General features: G+C 35.7%; 1 protein-coding gene across 2 annotated transcripts; it reads left to right on the top strand.

Moving 5' to 3' along the window:
* Positions 1-233: 233 nt before the first annotated feature.
* On the top strand, positions 234-19986 carry PGRP-S5 (peptidoglycan recognition protein S6). Of its 2 annotated transcripts, XM_062672843.1 has the most exons (8): positions 234-438; positions 958-1171; positions 3916-4034; positions 4704-4922; positions 15848-15949; positions 16977-17211; positions 18094-18209; positions 19582-19986. In XM_062672843.1, exons 1-8 carry the CDS (start codon positions 366-368, stop codon positions 19809-19811), a joined length of 1308 nt encoding a protein of 435 aa, XP_062528827.1. In that variant the 5' UTR covers positions 234-365; the 3' UTR covers positions 19812-19986.
* Positions 19987-20028: the final 42 nt, after the last annotated feature.

A 20028-nucleotide genomic window follows, 5' to 3' on the forward strand; every position in this document is an offset into this window, starting at 1 on the left:
TAAAATAATATGTTTAATATTTTTTTCGAAGGTGAGCAAAATCATTTGAGTATTATTTGGAAAAAAACGTATGGCTGCAAGGACATTCCACAAAAATATCCTCTGAAACAGTAAAAGGATTGAAACAAAAAGGTATATTGACTTCCTGCGAATTTCTTCTATTCCTATCGTTTTAAATGGTAACTTCGCCGAATTTAAATAATATTATTAAACGAGCAATATTCCCTTGAAATTCGATCTCGGGAAAGTACCTCGGTAATGATTCTCACTTGAGTTCATTCGAGTATTGCGCCTTAGTATTTTGATATAAATAGCGGACAGCAAATTGTTTTTTTCATTATTTACAGTTGAGTATTACAGTAATCATGTTTCTGTCATTTTGTATTTTCATAGTTTTTTGTGCTTACACTTCGAGCCATCCTCGGCTTATCGAAAAAGGTGAATCATCTTGGAATACTTCGTAGAATATCAACTGATACTGATTAAAGATATTTGACTTCTGTAATTAACAATGAGGGAGAATGCTTATTTTTGCCTATCTGGCTTGGGGCGCCGTACAGTCATTGCATTACAAAATTGACATTTGGGTCTCATTTCTCAATGTGGTGGCTTTTACATTGTGATTTGTACGAGCTCCGATAACAGCTTAACATCAGGCGGGTTGTGAGCCTTCACCCAGGACGAGCAACGAATAACCTTTAGCCATGGAAATATTTATTAGCTATGCAATAAAAAATTAAAATTGTGCTTCATTGTTTCAAGGGTAGGGCAGCCGTTTTAACTACACTGAGATCTTAGAACTTATATCTCAAGGTGGGTGGCGTTATTTACGTTGTAGATGTCTATGGGCTCCAGTAACTACTACACCAGGTGGGCTGTGAGCTCGTCCACACATCTAAGCAATAAAAAAAAATCAATCGATCTAGAGATATAATTGTATTATCTTGTTTTCAACAGATCATCTATCCGTGGATTTCCCGGTTTGCTCACGCGACTGCTGGGGCGCTGTTCCTTCAAAAGACACAAGACCTCTGAACAAGCCAGTGCCCTACGTCATTATACATCACACCGCTATTCCGACTGTATGCAACACCACAACCCGATGTATGAGAGATATGCGAAGCATGCAGAAATACCACAATTCCTTAGGCTGGGGTGACATTGGATACCAGTAAGTTTTTTGTTTTATTTTATTTTCCCCAATCACTTATTATAGTATCACTTTTATTATTTTGGTTATTTTGAAAATTTGACCATGGATACGCGACCTTATGGTTCTAATATGATCAATTACGCGATGGTCCGTGGTGGTTACTTAAGTCCATAGACAATCAAAATATTTCCAATTTGTTCTGTCAAATTGTATCTTAGATCATGTTTCAAGGTAGGTAGAAGCATTGATGTTGTTTTTGTCTGTGGACTCTGGTAACCATTTAACTCCCGCAGTGAGCCGTGATCTCTTTCTCCTTGTCCCATTATAGAGATTTTATTTAGAAATGGGCTGTAAATGTACCAAGTTAAGGTTGGTTATCGTTTAAATTCGACATCTAAATGTGTATGCCAAATTGAAACTTATGTCGATGCGAAGCAGAGATTATAATTGAACGGGCATAGTCGTGGAAACAGTTAGTACAAATGCGATCTTAAAGTATCTTTAATTAGAATCGAATTTCGATCGAACTGAGTCGATGACGAAACAGTACAAATGCGATCTTAAAAACTATTGGCTAGATCCTAATTGTTTTAAGTTAAAATTTAAATTGCACTAAATATTAAAAGTATCATTACGTCTATTTAAATTTAAAAGTCACGATTATAAGTGTATTCAAAAGTACGTAATCTTTGTGGAATATTTTATCGTTTGTCCTCGTAAAACATCTCATTTATTAGTGACCTCTGCAACGTTCCGTAGATTAATACGTACCCCAACTACGCTAAAATAATTGCGATTGTGTTGACACGACCTCCTTTGCTGTTCAAACCTAACATTACTGTGATGACGTGCTGGCAATGATAACCTTTTGGAGCCACAATAAAGTAGTACACATTATACACAGATCACGTATTCGAACACGTGTTGAAAACTATTGATAAAAATGTACGAGATTTTCATTCATGGAATCTTTATAATAAGTAAGGGTGCGAGAAACATTTTAAAATACGGTCGTGTGTTCATTAATAGCTGTGCTCACATATAATGAGTTCGTTTTGTATTCTATTAGTAAATATTGTTGTGGTGTTATTTTTTCGACCCTAATATCACTGAATCAGTTTTGACGTATTCAACGGAAGGATGCGTAGAGTTACATTCAAATTGTTAAAAAAAATGGCGCCCGTGCAACTTGGTGCCCGTGATAGAAGTGAAATTTCTTTTGCGGTGTGTAGTATTAAAATTTGTGGTGTTCTTCATTTTTCACCCTTAAATGAAATTTAAATCAAATTTATCTTTTAATAGAGAATGCTGTGTTTATAAGGAAAGACCTCTTTACCATTTATTTATCTATTTTTAATTATATATTATAGAAAAATATGTTTTTTTTCAAATCTTCATTAATAATAAATATAAGATAGTTACTATGTTACTGCCATCTACAGGAGCAATGAGAAACTAATAACAAGCCATCTAGTGGCTGAAGCCCGAAAACAGAATGTGTAAAAGAGAAACTACTTAGCTCGTTTTCTCTCTCTCCGCGGTCAAGGTTTTCGCGAGACGCTCTGACTATTTTCTCACTCTCGCTCTTCCTAATTTGTATCTTCTCTCTCTAGCCGTAACCAATCTGTTGCGAATTACATTTTATTCTAAACGCGCCTAAAGAAGTTCTACTTCAATAGTGAAATATACATAGTCACCTTCGTTAGTTTTAGGCAACGTTTTAAGCAGTTTGTAGAATGTTGTTTTAAGGTTTGTACGGTAGCTTTAGCAAGAGAAAGAGTAAACTGCCCTTTATTAATGAAACAAGTTGATTACAATTTAACTCCGTATATTCACCAGTGTCTGCCGTGTCGGGTGGGCTATGTACGACTGACTAAATGCAAGCGATATACAAAACTGCATACGCTGCTAAGCTGTGTCCCTACAAGGTTTTTGTTCCATTCACATGAGCTTACGGTTCATCTGATGTTAAATGATTATCGGAACCCACAGAGGTTTACTTCTCAATAGTTACGCAGCTTACTTTTTTTTATTATATACGATATTATTTGATAATTATGGAAGTAATTCGAAAACATGAGCTTAGTATTATTTTGTTGTTGAAAAATTAATACACACTCGAGGGATTTAAATGCTGTCGTGGTCGTGTCATGCGATTCTAGTGCACTGGACATCTTATTCTTTAGGACACAACCACTTTATCTTCTAAATACGTAACGCGCTGTATTTTCTAATAAGCTATATTTTTTCGGAATTATTTCAACTACGACCCAGATCGACCCCCAATGTAAATCGTTCTAAGGCTTAAAATCAAAATTGTAACATCAAGACACAAAAGTTTTTTACAAACAACTAAAAAGATCCGCTTGGACATTTTCAACTATCATTTTCCTCAGGGACAATAACACTCTTAAAAATCGTCAACGTTCAGTAAAAAACAGATTATGCAAAACTTTAAATAAGCATCCGGTGTTAGATAAATTAAAAAAAAAAAAAACAAATTGCTGTGAACTTCGATGACTTGACAAGTAAATATAATTGGAGGCTGTAAAGACGTGTTGAATAAACAGTTTTTGTGTACAATTTAAATATTTAAAGCTCCTATAATAAAAAATATTTTATTAGAAGAAGGACATGTCATAGTGCGCGGGAAAATTACCGTAATGACACTTGCAATTTTTTTATGAAACACCATCTTCAACATAAATACACAGATTATGTTACAAGTTACAGTAATGAACAAATTAATATTTTATTTACAGTTTCTGCGTAGGCGGCGATGGGGTGGCGTACGAAGGCCGCGGGTGGAACGTCATAGGTATTCATGCTGGACCAGCCAATAAATTGAGCATCGGCATTTGCCTGATTGGAGATTGGAGAGGTAAACCACAAACATGCACACACATAATTAGATACCAACAGTCATGTGTGGTAGGGTGCCTTGTGAGCCCTTACAGTTAGCACAACCCTGCCCATTTTTGCCGCGAGTAATTCCACCCATCTAAGCAAAAAAATCGGTGCGTTCTCACTTTTGTGGAAGTAGAATTCGTCGTGGCCTAAAGAATAAGATCCCTACTGTATTCGTATCGAATGATGATACTATGCCGGTGTTCGAATCCCGCAAGCAGGTACTCACTTTTAAAACCAGGTGAGCCAGGAGCTCATTCACCCGTCTATGAAATAAAAATAAAATAAGGAAAAACACACACACGCACCCACACACACATCGTGATCTTTTGATGTTACCAAAGAAGATCCTGGGAATGAAAATAGTCGATAATGTAACCGAAGGGGAATCTTAAAAACACTTGAACGGGTTGTGTGAATGAGAATATGCGTGGAAGGGTGTGAGTGCCGTGACAGAAGACGAATGATGGGTCTGAACGGAAAAGCATACATACTGCCTTGACTCCCATAGTGGGATAAAGACAGGAAAAAGAAGCATATTCCTATTTGAAGCTTTAAATGCCTCTTTGGTATTTAATATTACAGAATCCGTATTGATTTCGTTAAAACTTCACATGTAAATATTTATATTTTCTTTTCTCAGTCGAGACACCTTCAGCTGAGCAGTTGGCTACGACAAAAAAGCTTCTGTCCACGGGAGTGGAAATGGGAGCTATTAGCTCCGATTACAAGCTAATAGGACACAATCAGGCTATGACGACAGAATGTCCGGGAGGAGCGCTGCTGGAAGAGGTTTCAACCTGGGATAATTATCATCCTGGACACGTTAATTTTAGAGAACTAAATAAACAGACAAAATTTTGATTTTGATTTTATTTTGGGATACATATTTACGTTGTTGGTGGATATATAGAACCTTATATTGAGGCTAGGTTGTACGGCTTCGTAGCTAAGGTCACGTCTTGCTATTACTACTACATTAATCGTACTTATCTTCATGACGCATCTTGTTTTGAATTACTTACCCATTCCCAAGTTCTTCCTGCCCTTGTCCTCCAAAATAGTCATTGCTAAAGATTAGGAGCTCACGGCTCACCCAGCGATAATTGCTCACCGGAGCCTAATGATGTCACAGCCTGACCTAATACACGAGATCTCAAAATGAACAACTCAACTTCTGCCCTTCAACTATAACGAATTACTGCTTTGCGGCCGAAATAGGCAGAAGAGACTCTTCATGTGGAGGCACTTCACGCGGTCGCTCATAAAGCTTCCTAGCACCAGCTTATGAACCACATACTCGTAGCGAGTATCTCACTATCCCAAGATATGTGAGTCCGCGCGGGTAGGTACCACCACCCCGCCTATTTCTGCCGTGAAGCAGTAATGCGTTTCGGTTTGAAGGGTGGGGCAGCCGTTGTAACTATACTTTAGACCTTCGAACTTATATCTCAAGGTGGGTGGCGCATTTACGTCGTAGATGTCTATAGGCTCCAGTAACCACTTAACACCACTCTGGCTGTGAGCTCATCCACACACCTAAGCAATAAATAAAAAAAAGTTAAAATACATAAATTGGTAATATGCGGTAAGATTGGGGTCAAATCTAACATATTCGAAGCATTGCGTTAAGAATTTAGCAAAATACGTCAGACCCATAAAATAGGTCTTTCTCTAATGCATCTCAGATCAAAAAATTTAATTAATTAATTAAACGCTTCGCATTAAATCCAGTTCCAATCCCCATTATTTTTTCCCTTTATCTTATATTTTATTTACATTACATTTCTTTGAAGAGTGTGCTGATTCCAAAGATATACTTAATTTGGCACCATAGTACTTACTAGTAACCACCGACGAAATAATTTTGTTTTTTTATATAATTAATTACAAACAAGACATTAGCGCAGCCCTAATTTGGTTATTTTCGTATTGCGTCTAAACTTTTTCAACAATCTACGTTTGAGCTTTGAATAAGGCACCCGAAGCTAGTAGGGGACAAGGTGACACTTTTTCAGTGTTGCGCATGTCTCTTGGCCACCTTAGTTGGTATCATAGTGGTTTGAATATTTCCCACACACAAATTAGATGCGATCAATGTTTGCTTCAGAAAAATAGTAAATAATGCTTCAAAAATTACTTTTATGGCGTAATGCTTCAGTGCTTAAACAAAAAACGTAGCCTTTACTAATATTTGTTTTCAAATGAGGTGATTTGTCTTTTGGCTCTGTCCATTATTGTTAGTGTTAGTTATTAGAATTGTGTAATGGCGAACAAAAGTATGATGATGATGATTCATCCGACCGATTTCGGCCATGGCGACCACTTTGACTCCTATCCGTAAAAAAATGACGAACATCGTTCTTTGTACTACAAAATACTTTATGACAGATATGATATATTGCTCATAACTCTAACTTATTCATAACTAAGTATTAAGCCTGTAAAATCGCGTAAATTGTAGGCAATGGAGTATTTTGTCAATATAGCTCACTGAAACCTTTTAACATGCTTTACTATTTTTGTTTAAATTATAATTTACAGGAGGCTCCTGGAAAGCCGACTAAATGCCGAGATAGATCTTCGCATCGAGTTCCCCTACAAGTACACCGGGGGTCTTATCTTTTTTTTTTTATAGCTTACTTAGTTAGGTGGATGAGCTCACGATTCCCTGATGTAAAGTGGTTATCGGAGCCCATAGACATCTACAAAGTAAATGCTGTCACCTACCTTGAGGCATGAGTTCTAAGGCCTCAGTTTTTACAGTACAACGGCTGTCCCACCCTTCAAACCGAAACGCATTACTGCTTCACGGCAGAAATAGGCGGGGTGGCGGTACCTACCCGTGCGGACTCACAATACGTCCTACCACCAGTAAAAAATCTTTTAGGCCACGGCGAGTGAACAATATGTTAATCCGGCTATTATTCAGATCGTAATATATAATAATAATAACCGGGAAGAAGTCACGCACGTAAATCTGGTCCCAAATTAGGATTCCCTGTACTATGGAAACCAGAGATTAATATACCTACATATTATACTTTTATATGTTGACGTATATATACATAGATAATAAAAAACTTAGAGAAAAAGCAAACAAACATAATAGCCAATGTTTGCCCGATGTGGGATCAATTCCCACCATCCTATACTTAACAGTCAAAATACGATACATAATGTCACACTATCGTGGCTCGTCTACCTTTTTACGCTAGTAAATACAACACAATACACATAGTTATCTAAAGGAAAATTTTTCTTAGGAAAATGTTACTAAGTGTAGGTTAATGTCACTGCACACAAATATGACGTAATAATCAAATCAACACAATGCGATGATATATCCTAGAAAACGGCATAATTAATTATTAAGTAGATGATGACCGAGCTTCGCTCGGTTTTTTTTTTTGATAACGCCATCTTGTCGTGTCTTTAAAGCAGTTAGTTGCCCTCAATTAAGAAAAATTGTATTATTATTCGCCAATAGATGTCGGGAAGAGTTGATTATTGAAAACACGAATAAAACGACATTTTCTGAAAGTAAATCGTAGCTAGATAGATTTATCGCCCCCGATATTCCCTGTATACAAAATTTTATGAAAATCGTTGGAGCCGTTTCCGAGATTCAGATTATACATATACAAGAATTGCTCGTTTAAAGGTATAATAATAATAACAATAAGATAAGATTTGTGTACCGAACATGTAATGATTGTTCTAGAATACTTACGTCAGTCATCACATTGCAACAGGATGCAGATACTCGGAAGTTCCAAGTGATCTTAGGTACTTTGCGGTTCAAAAGTACAGTATACAAGTACACTTCTGCTCATAAATCCTTAGAAATTTCATTTTAATTTTAATATTAGTCTAAATAATTAATGTACAGGTTTTGCAAGAGATCTTGTCAAAAGCACGGGATGGCCAAGTTATTTTTATTGCACTAATTGGGTCAACTAGCTTACGTCCAATATGAATTCCGTCACCTATTTTGCTTACTTTTTTATCTGCCTACTGCTAGTAACCTCAACGGTTTATACTAGCTTCACCGAAAGTGTAGGTGAGATCTTGGGGCACAGGTTCGGATACTGTGATGACAACCGCCCTAACAAGAGCAGTTTCGCTGAGAGATGAGATTTTGCGTCACGGTTTGGGGTCTCTTCTAATATAACGTCTATACAGCTCTTCAAACAAGAACGACAGCAATGCTCCCTATTGGTACACTCTTGACAGAGTGGTCGTGGTCATGCATCAGTCGGATCCTGCGATACCGATGCTCTCGCGATGCGACGCCATGTGGCACGGTGTTTCGCAGAGTGAGAGCAATAATTTATGTTGCAGTGAACCACAGATTTTATGAGGTCGGTCTATCGTGTTGGAGATCGTCCGCGAGATCTTTTGCCCTTGACTTTCTCTTGCACTACCAACCGCTCTATGGAGTCCTCATTACGAGTGATGTGCCCGAAGAGCTTGAGGATTCGTATTTGGACTGTTGACGATAGTCTCTCCTTGATGTTGAGCTCTTTCAGGATCGAAACGTTGGTACGGTGCGCGTTCCACGGAATTCTGAGGAGACGTCTCCAACACCAACAGCCGTCGACAGCAATACGCAAGACTATATGGTACTTCACAGACTCACAATCGTTCAACCGGCAGATTACATTGCGTCAAACGCTAATCGATTACGCGGCACAATATACGAGTTTGCTAAACCAATAATAATAATAATTTAGAATTATAGTTCAACAAAGAAGTGTTTGTAACGTAGTCTCAACGACGTTAACTCATCATAGCTATTGAAATGCAATAAATTAAATAAATCAGAAACATAATTTTTGAAGTTTGAACGGTTAGCGTTGTATGGACATGTGATGCGTAGAGAAAAGATGCATACGACTAGGAGATGTATGGAAATGGTAGTGCAAGGTAGAGGGGGAAGAGGTCGACCGAAGAAGACATGGATGGAGTGCGTCAATGACGATATGAGGGAGAGAGAGAGTAGTGAGTGTTGAGCTGACGACTGATAGAAGAGAATGGAATAGAAAAAAATTGCTGTACAGACCCCACCTAGTGGGATAAGGTGGAGAAAAAGAAGAAGATAATTTTTGAAGTTTCTATAAAAAAACAAACATTTAGTTTATGTGTAAATGTCAACACCAAATTTTTTTTCACCTTCAGGAATTTACACGAAGAGTTTCATGTATGGTGACCAATTTGTTTATGTTATGGTAGGATATGTTAATAATTGTTTTTTTCCAATTAGATACACTGTTTTGCCAAATTATTAGCACGTGGAAATGAATAATAACCAAAATGACAAGCTAAGCTATATATACATGAGCTACGTAAATTATATAGCAAAATTTTTGGTTTATATATAAAAAGTATACTCGAGTTTTGTAAAGTATTTTTTATTTTATTTTAAAGGTATTTTTTATGAAATTATCGTTTCATTTAGCTGTAGTAACATGATGCAGCGTAAATAATACTAATTAAACGTTTTAAAAATATGTTTTTTTTTTAAATCAGGATCGATTTTTTTCCGGCCCGTCATCAAAGGTGTCATTAGTACTATAGTCTGTCTTCGTTTTCGGAAGCGGTCTTCGGAGTGACATCGCTGGTCTGTTTGTAGTGTTGGCCGCGAGACCCTTCCTATTCTGCTCGGGTTTTGACCCCGACCACAGATCGGATTTCGGGTAAAACAGTGCAAAGGGAGTCGTTTTTGTGGGTAAGGTCCTAAAACATTCTTGGGCCCACGGTTTGCTCCCAACATCTGCAGACCGTCAAATCCCACATAGCCCACATGCCCCCTACTTGCGGACACCTCGTTGAGGCTCGGCCCCCTGTCGCGAAAATAACAATAATTGTATACTACATAAAAGGAACATCTTAAGATTGATAAAGTACAGAGCCCTTTTAAAACAAAAGTATTTGGGGTTCCCTTTCATATACAGGTTTGGCGATGTAAATAGACCAAAAAATACGATGTATGAACTGCTCTACACGCGTCTTGTCAAAGAGCGACACTTCCGGACCCACAATAGTTGGCCCAGCGAGGTATACCTAGGTTCGAATCAGCGTCCTCATTTAGATGAATTTCGAATAACCCCACCGATAGATTGGTCCGGTGGTCGTGGTAGCAACGAAGTTCGGCGTCCAGTGGGTTGGTGGTGACGGGTAGACAATATATGCTCTGCGCTAAACGGGTCAGGATAGTCATGACTTACCTCGAATGACTTGTTATAAAGTGAGAGGCAGATTTTTTTTTTATTGCTTAAATGGGTGGACGAGCTTACAGCCCACCTGGTGCTAAGAGGCTACAGGAGCCCATAGACATCTACAACGTAAATGCGCCACCCACCTTGAGATAGAAGTTCTAAGGTCTCAAGTATAGTTACAACGGCTGCTCCACCCTTCAAACCGAAACGCATTACTGCTTCACGGCAGAAATAGGCAGGGTGGTGGTACCTACCCGCGCGGACTCACAAGAAGTACTACCTACAGTAAAAAGTTTTAGTTCAGTGTGTCCAGAAATCACTACTGCCACCTACTAGCTCTACATTTAACTCTCCCTGCACGAAATTCTCAACTGCTGCGCTCTTCACGAAGTTTGACGAGAGTCCTCAGTGATAAGCAGCGACTTGGCTATTCCCCTGTCATTGCTAGTATCAATGACAAATCACTCACCTTCAACACAAATACACATCTTTCTTCGAACTCGATAAAAATCCAAAATAATCTCATTCCTGAGTTGCAATTATATACATTTTATGCATTTCTCAAGATTTAGCATCGGCCTGAATCTACTATACAGAGCAAAATCTAGTTAAAAATTTTTGATTGTGTTTAGTTAAATATTTGAGACCTGTTGAGATCAACATCTCTATGTGAATTATATTAGTCATTCGAGAATGTCCAATCAGTTTTTAAACGACCGTCCGATGGTAAACACCATAATATTCTAATCATGTTGTTCAGTACAGCATACCTGTGATTAAAAATCTTATTGTGTAAGTAAAATAATCACTGTAAAAAGCATTATATACGACATACATGTAATTTAAAATTAGATATTTTTTATGATGATTTATGATTTTTTATAAACACGTAGGATTAGTAGTAGCAATATAGATTTCCATTTTAATTTGTGCAAGATATTAAATAATATTATATAATTTACCATTAATTCATCCATAATTCAACTAATAATTATAAATTCCATTTATTTTCAATGTCGTCCCTAAGAAAATTATTTATGTGATAATAATTTCCACTAATAAGATTATCTTTTAGTTTTTTCTTAAAATGAAAATTGTCTAAGTCTCTTAATTTTTTTGGTAGTTTATTAAAAATCCTAACGCTCATACCTAGTATACTATTATTCTTTAATGTAGTTTTGGATTTTGGAAAACATAGTTTATCGTCGCGTCGATTTCTGTTTGCCACATTAAACATCTTGGTGAATCTATTGGGACAAGTTTTAACAAAAGATGCAACTTCGTATATAACTATATATAGACAAGGAAGGGTAAAAAGTTTATGCTTTGCAAAATAATTTTGTGAGCGAGTAGTAATTTTAAATTTAAAACCACGTACACAAAACATGTAACCTCAGGTAGATTAAAGGACTTTTTTACGCTTATTGTCTTTTATGAATTTGTTTCAAATGTACAATTAAACAAAGTTTTTTAACGATTTTGCTCTGTACGTGAAATTAATTATATTTGTATGAAAAATCGTTTGATTACTGAATTTAACAACAGAACTTTATCACGTGTACAGATGATTCTGAAGGCTATACACATTTCTTTGATACAACAATATTCTAATTATACAATTTCTCTTCTTTAAAGATCAGTAACGTGGGCCTTTATTCGATAAAATAAATATACATACATAACAAAAGGAATTTCAACACAAAATCACACAGGCAACCAAAGAACTTCGTTCTTAACGTATTTAAGAGTCGACTATTATCAAAGTCGGCAATGTGACTTTTGGACAATTATTGGTAAATCAGAAAAACGAATTATTGACTTTGTATTCCATTGGCAGTCACAAAACTCTTCTGAACGACATCTTAGATAAATAACAGGTTAAGTATTAACCTTTATTTAATGCAGGTTTTGAACCGTATTCTTTGAAGGAGACGATTATATTCAAATCAATCTGTATTGACATATCAATAACATTTTTTTGTCCAAATGCACAGATTGCCACCTTTGATAATAGACGACTCATATGTTTCATTGTATCTAATCGTCATTAATAAAAATTAATTAATTTAATTATTTACAAGACACGTTTAATTGGTTAAGCTTGGAAATTCGATAGTTTTGTACGGAAAAATCTGAAATCTCAAGTTATTGTTTACTTTATGTATTTTGTTTCACTCCTTTTACATTTTATTTAATATTGACCCTAATATAATTAAATCAATGATAATGATTAATATTAATGATTAAACATTAATGATAACAAAATGCAAAAATCGTATTTGAACACAACGAAAATGCTCAATATATTTTCTCACACAGCCTCTAACCCTGCAATTTTATTATTAAATGATACTACTAGTAATTAATAAGCCAGGCTTTTTTATATTAATAAGAGTAACAGTGAAAAACATAATCCCAAACTAGTGACTTGTCATATGAAAAATATCAGGAATACATATTTGAACAATATGGTTGCTTTAAAAAGAAAAATAAATCATTTAGAAAAAACACAGGCGTTTTCTCGGTCAAAACCTGTCGGCTTAGAATTTAAACTAATTTCTTTCGTCCGTTTCGTGTATGACTTTTCGTCGTGATATTGCTCTCAGGGGGATTCACCTCGACGAATAAGCAGCTATAAAAACATCCGTATACTATAACTATATAACAAACATCTGTTCAGAGGCTGTGGTATAATATCTGAACGAAACTACGCCCGAACTGAATTACATTGTACGTCGGCATAAAATTTTACAATTAGTATTTATAATTTTTCAATGAAATACTAGAATAACATTCAAGTAATTTCAGAAGTAAATTATTCTTTGTGTCATTTTTCGCTCTAAGGTATGGATTATTTTATTTGTTACTAATTTTATTAACGTCAATAGTACCACCAATATCCGGAATATAGCTAAATTATTTTCTCATAAATTAAATTTCGCACATAATTCTATGGCTTCAATTGTCAAATTTATATTGTGAATATCTTGACTTGTATCAATTAATTGGTATTTATCTTAATGAAATTTAAAACCTGTAAATAGTACTATGTATTACTTGTATTAGTTTTGTCAGTTATATTATGAATGCGTATTATTCAGGATTGCAAAGATTATTTTTAATAGACGCCACGTATTGCGGGAAATAATGACCACTCATTTTGTATAATAACAAAGATCAAGTAAAGTATTCTCTGAATAGTTATTCACTATCGCACTTGTCCGTATTAAATTGTAGGAGGTAAAACTATTACTTTGTTACAGTTATTTTATATAAATATATAATACATTCCGAGTTAAGGTGATTCCGAGTTTGAGATACACTGCTTTCCTATTAAATGTAATGAATGCTTTAAGGGATTCAAATTTAAATGCTCACTTTGATGCACGTTATAAAGTAAATGTAACCAGTCCTATTTATTTTGATAGAATACATTGCCAGCATATTCTCCGCATCATCCAGAGTCAATTAGCGGAGTAAATATTCGGTTTTTTTTTTAAATTTCGAATTCTAACAATATCGTATGTAGTTTAAAATGTATCTCCGTTTTGTTTCCCCCGAAATATATTAATATAAAGAATTAAAGTTATTTTTTTCCCCGCCACACACTTTTTTCTTTTGTGAGGCATCGAATCGAATTTAAATATTTATGTAAATAAATATTTATATAAATAAACGTCGATATAAATCAAATTCATTATATAATGAAAATCATAAGTATGCAAAATGTATTACATAAATATTTGTGACTTAGTTTATTTCTTTGTTCGTGTTCTAGACGTTTGCGTGTTATTAGTTATCGTGCGTGTATTGAGCTAAAATATTGTGTAGAGTTATTTGAATTAAAATTCGGACAATTTATGATATACTCTCAAAAGATCGAACTATAACGCAAGAGTAAGAAAATTAAAAATCGAACTAAATAAATAAACATTATTAATATTTAATGAATTTACTTGAACGCATCGGTAAAGTGAATTACGGTATCAATATGTAAGATTCAATTAGACGTCTTAATAACGAATTAAAATATTAGATTTAATCTCACATTTATTTTATACGAGAGCACTGCATTATTTGTCACTGGTGGTAGGACCTCTTGGGAGTCCGCACGGGTAGGTACCACCACCCCGCCTATTTCCGCCGTGAAGCAGTAATGCGTTTCGGTTCGAAGGGTGGGGTAGCCTTTGTAACTATACTGAGACCTTAGAACTTATATCTCGAGGTGGGTGGCGCATTTACGTTGTAGATGTCTATGGGCTCCAGTAACCACTTAACACCAGGTGGGCTGTGAGCTCGTCCATCCATCTAAGCAATAAAAAAATTAAAAAAAAATTATTTACGCGTTCCTGACTTGTCGCCGACATGTCGGACCCACAGTCACAGCCGACTGGGTTTCTCGCCGGATCTTCTCAGTGGGTCGCGAATCCGATCCGATAGTAGATTCTGCGAAGCACTGCTCTTGCTAGGCCTACTGTTAGCAAATTCTCTCAGGTTGAGCTCGTGAGCTCATGTACCCGCCCAGGGCGTAGCTGAAATAGCTGCTGTCAGCGAATAGGTAAGGAAAAAAACGCATCGAAAAATATGAAATAAACCAAACAAAAATCCGAATAAGCGTGATTAAATTGAGCTTTTAATCACTAATACATTTGCCAAAGAAAAGGAAACGTGGTCATGGTCTTGACTTTTTGACGTGTGTGACGTAATTAAGGCATTCGTGTACTGTTATCAATAATAATACCTATGGAACAGTTTCTAGAACATACATATATACGTATATAAATAAAACATACATATTTAAGTAACTAACATCACTGCTCGCGAGACGTAGAAATAATTAAAATTAACTCATCGCACAACTGTCTTCCGTGCCGCCACGAAAACTGTAAAGTATACGAATTCTAAATTTCAAAGAAAATTCGGAACGAACATAATGATAGAGAAAAAAACGCGAAATTAAACCGTAAAAATAATTTATCGATTATCTTAATTGCACGTAATTACTGGGCCGAATTTAGGGCCCGCAGAATTGTTTCTACATTCATTTCATTCCGTTTGCCATACTGCATGGAACACAGGCTGTTCTATCACACATCCGTCCGATAAATTATGATAACCAACGGACATACCAAAGATGAAAATCTTATCACATAACATTCTATGTTATCTCTAATGTTTAATATCGTTACCTAGAAAATTAACTATAATATTATATAACATACGTGATCATCAAATGGTTGTTTTTATGAATAACTAGCTGACTCGGCAGACGTCGTAGTGCCTCAATCGAGAAATAAAAGACCTAGACTTTTGTATAAAATAAACTTAAAACAAACAAAAGGAATCCGTCCGACGGGGGACACATCGAAGGAAAAACAAATTTTTTACTTTCATTTAATTCCGAGCATTTTCATATTTATCTACCTTTTAAACCTTCTCTGGACTTCCACAAATAATTCAAGACTAAAATTAGCCAAATCGGTCCAGCCGTTCTCGAATTTTAGCGAGACTAACGAACAGCAATTCATTTTTATGTATTTAGATAGATTAACATTTTGTATTGCAGATTTTTGTCTCGACTGTTCAACAACTTCGACGAAAATGATCGCATTATTAATTTTATTTGGCATTATAAGTTCCTCTATCGGATACCCTTCAGTTGATAAAGGTAAAATTAATATAAATAATATGTAATTACATAAGGGCCGTGCAATATCTTCACTTTTTTTTTATTTCCTTATAGGCAGACGAGCATACGGCCCACCTGATGGTGAGTGGTTACCGTCGCTCATGGACGTCAGCAATGCCAGGGGCAGTGCCAAGCAGCTGCCTACCACTTTCCTCTGTCATTGTCTACACTATCTTGTGTTATTGTGAGAAAGTTTACATGGATTATGTACATTTAATATACCTACATGGATTATGTACATTTAATATACCTACATAATATTACATAGCGGAATTTTACATTCGAAGTCAAACTGTAGATTTTCCTCCTGTCGAATTATTTACCGCCAGAATTAAGTAGATAAAATGGGATACCCAATCGTAACAACTCAATCTACTCTCATTGTTATGGCGCATCCACACGATGTATCTCACAACGAAAGCGAAACTTAAAACTTTAGAACACCATTATAAGTGAAAAATATTATTGGTTTGTCGTTATCTTAAAGGATTTCTTAAACACTAGAGGTCCCGCAGTAGTCGAAATTCGACTATCATTAATGGGAATTGTAAGTTTGTACACTATTATGATTGTATTTTATACTACTATAATCACAAATTTCGCCAAGACTACACTATAAAAAATATTAACAAAGACAAACCATATTCTATTCTCAATTTGACAACAGACGTCAAGAACAAAAGTTTGACAATAAATAGTATGCATGCGTGTGTGCGTCAAATACATGGTATGTAGTGTGTGTAATGTTTTCTTTATTGATTTAATGTATCTTTTATGCATTATTTTAAAAAAATATTAGCATTGCGCACTTATTCTCTATATTCTCTATAAGTGTGGAAAATTTCATACTGTTCCGTCCTCGCAATTTTCGTAAAAAGGGATACAAAGTTTTTGCTTCACGTATTAACATATAGATTCTTGGTAGATGACAGCATTGAGATGTTGTACTGTTATCATATGGGCAACATTATTTAGGCCTATGTATTAATAAAACCAAAATTCACAGCGGATCCATCGACAAACGACGTCACCACTTACGATTTTCGTTATGTGACGAGGGCAGAGTGGCAAGCAAAAACGCCAGTCCAGACGACACCTTTAAAAACTCCCGTGCCGTATGTCGTGATCCACCACACGTACATCCCGGGCGCCTGTCACACTAGAGAACAGTGCAGTAGCGCCATGAGGGGCATGCAGAATTATAGTATGATAGATAATAACTGGTGGGACATCGGGTACAAGTAAGACGTCACTATAATCGAGTTTAGAATCGTTGTTAAAAAAAACTGTCTCTTAAAATTAAAAAGTTGTCGTTAATTTGCATTATTAAAACACTTTTAATGAAATAATAAAATAAATTATTAAAAAGTACTTAAAATAACCTTTATTCTTAGTTATTTTGACCTGGAACAATGGGCCGAAGTAATAAAATTTATTCTACTGTCCTCGATTATTAATGTAATTCGTATGAAAATTTTCTAGTTAATCGCTTAACTTGAAGCTGCCGAAATTACGTTGAAAGATATTATCTAATATAGATAGAGGTCAATCTTGTTCCACAAATTAAATTGGTTCAACTAACTCTCCAAAAGTAGGGACGATTCGAAAAAGTCTAGTATTTTTATTTTAGACTTATATTTTAAACCGGTTTGACCGGAAGTCGGCTTTGACGCAATGCACCCTAAAAAGAAAATAAGAAAAATCAGCAACATTCATTAAACTTTTTGTGATAGTGAATGATTACTTGTGTCCATAGTGTCTTGATCATTCGTTGGTAATCCGTTTTTCAATTACCCGCAAAAGATGATCTAAATAATGTTTATGCTATCAATATGAAATTTTATTTATTTAAATCGGAACACACTTAAAAACTTTTGCAAGTTCTGCCTACACCTGAAAGTATCTATTGAATTATTCAATATGGTAATTTTTTATTTTTTATTATTTCCCCACCCTGCTGCCCCACCCTTCAAACCGAAACGCATTACTGCTTCACGGCAGAAATAGGCAGGGTGGTGGTTGCGGTGCGGACTCACAAGACGTCCTACCACCAGTCAATAATAATTTAAAATAAGTTTTGGATGGATATTTTCGAATTCAAAGAGAGACCGTTGATTTTCCAGTTTCGCAGTGGGAGGCGACGGTGTATATGAAGGCCGAGGATGGACCGATCGAGGGGCACATTCGCTACATTTCAATAATATCAGTATTGGAATATCTTTTATTGGAGACTACCGATGTAAGAGCACGCCTAACTTTTTAATGTCATGCGTTCATTAACATTTTTTTTTTTAATTTAGTGACGCACTAGCTGAGTCCAGCGATGCTACCCGCGGTTATTGTGGTACTGCGGGTGATACCGCGGGGCGAATTGAGTCTAAAAAAAGTAGCCTAAGTTATTTCTTATATCATCAGCTACCTATCAGTGAAAGTCCTGTCAAAATCGGTCAAGCCGTTCCAGAGTTTAGCCGGAACAAACAGCCAGACAGACAAAATAGAAATTAAATTATAATATTATTTTGGTACTGTGAATACATACTTACTTTAGTAAAGGGTGGTTATTTTATTATTACAAACAGACAGACACTCCAATGTTATTTATTGGTATAGATTACACTAGGATTGTCCTAAGGGACTATCTACTATTTGGAGTAAATTATATGATTATTAATTTAAACGGAAAGGAGAGCGCTATCGGACGTGATTGAAGCGTCCGTAGCCTAAAGTGTCAGACTCTCGGTGTATTTCATTCACGGTGTGATGAACTTTTCCTAAGTACAACTTGTATTTCCTGAATACACTTATGTTTATCTAGCATTTATTCATGGCAATTAAAATGTATTAAGAATAATTTACTGGTGCTATGAACCTTATCATTTCTGCCGCGAAGTAGTTGATGTTTTGTTGTTGGAGTTGATGGATGGGATAAAAATAAAGCTTCGATCTTACAACTTAACAAATCTCCTGGTGAAACTGGAAAGCCCCCAAGCCACCAGTAATCCTTACTTTAAAAACAAACTTAAGGAATTATAAAATTACTTTAGATAATAATTATCTAATATTTATGTTTATATAATAATTTCTCTCTAATTAGCCTTTAGGTGCGAAAATTTACAATACTCTGTAAACATGTGATGATGGGGTCAATAAAATCAACCAATAAAAAAAAATCGGTTGTCTGTAAAGTCGGTTTACTGACGATAGTTGAACGTGACAACGTCATAAGAAAATACTGATGGAATGGTTACATTTTTCAAAAAAAAAATTAATTTTATTTGTTTGATAGATATTTTGTATAGACAAATGACACTACATTCACTTTTCACTGAACTTCATACTTGACGAAAACATGTAAATGTATTATTGTATAGCAGCTGTCCACGCGGATGCATCGCTCACTCAAGTAGGAGAGAGACAGATGTCGAACGCTGCCGAACGCGGAGGCCGATTGTGCCTCTTTGTCGCTCGTTGCGCGCTCTCGCTTGCACTTCAAGCCTTAAATGGAACGCCTCAATGAGTCATGTTTTTTCGTGCGTGCAGCCGGATCCATCGAATTATAAGACGTTGTCACGTCAATATTAGATGTTTAATGTTGATTGCTTATATTACAGTCACAGTTCCATCGGTGGAACAAATCGCAGCTGCTAAATCGCTGATTGCGACCGGAGTGGAACTCGGCTTCGTGAAACCGGCCCACAAGATTATCGGACACAGGCAGGTCAGGAGGACCGCCTGCCCCGGAGACGCTTTGTATGAGCTCATCAAAACTTGGGACAAGTATTCACCTTTCCCGGGTTCCATTGACGATCTAGATAACGTAGAGGAACTGAAGAAATACTGATTAATAATGACGTTATTAATCATTTAATTTCGCTTACAGGGAAAAATTTAGAATTTTATGTTGAAAAAAATAACTTAAAATGTTTTCTCGTTATATAAAACATCACTCTCGGTCATTATTAATTTTCCTGCGAGCTTAGTTTAATTTTTAATTCAAATAAAAACTATTTCGAATATATTTGTCTTTATTTTTTACGTTCAGGTTTTTTTTTTAAATC

This window comes from Bombyx mori, chromosome 16, assembly GCF_030269925.1.
Source record: "Bombyx mori chromosome 16, ASM3026992v2".
NCBI classification, from domain to species: domain Eukaryota; kingdom Metazoa; phylum Arthropoda; class Insecta; order Lepidoptera; family Bombycidae; genus Bombyx; species Bombyx mori.

Coding starts and splice junctions, on each gene's coding strand:
- PGRP-S5 (XM_062672843.1), top strand. CDS start 366: ATGTTTCTGTCATTTTGTATTTTCATAGTTTTTTGTGCTTACACTTCG. Junction 439..957: donor TCCTCGGCTTATCGAAAAAG/GTGAATCATCTT, acceptor TGTTTTCAACAG/ATCATCTATCCGTGGATTTC. Junction 4,035..4,703: donor CCTGATTGGAGATTGGAGAG/GTAAACCACAAA, acceptor TTCTTTTCTCAG/TCGAGACACCTTCAGCTGAG.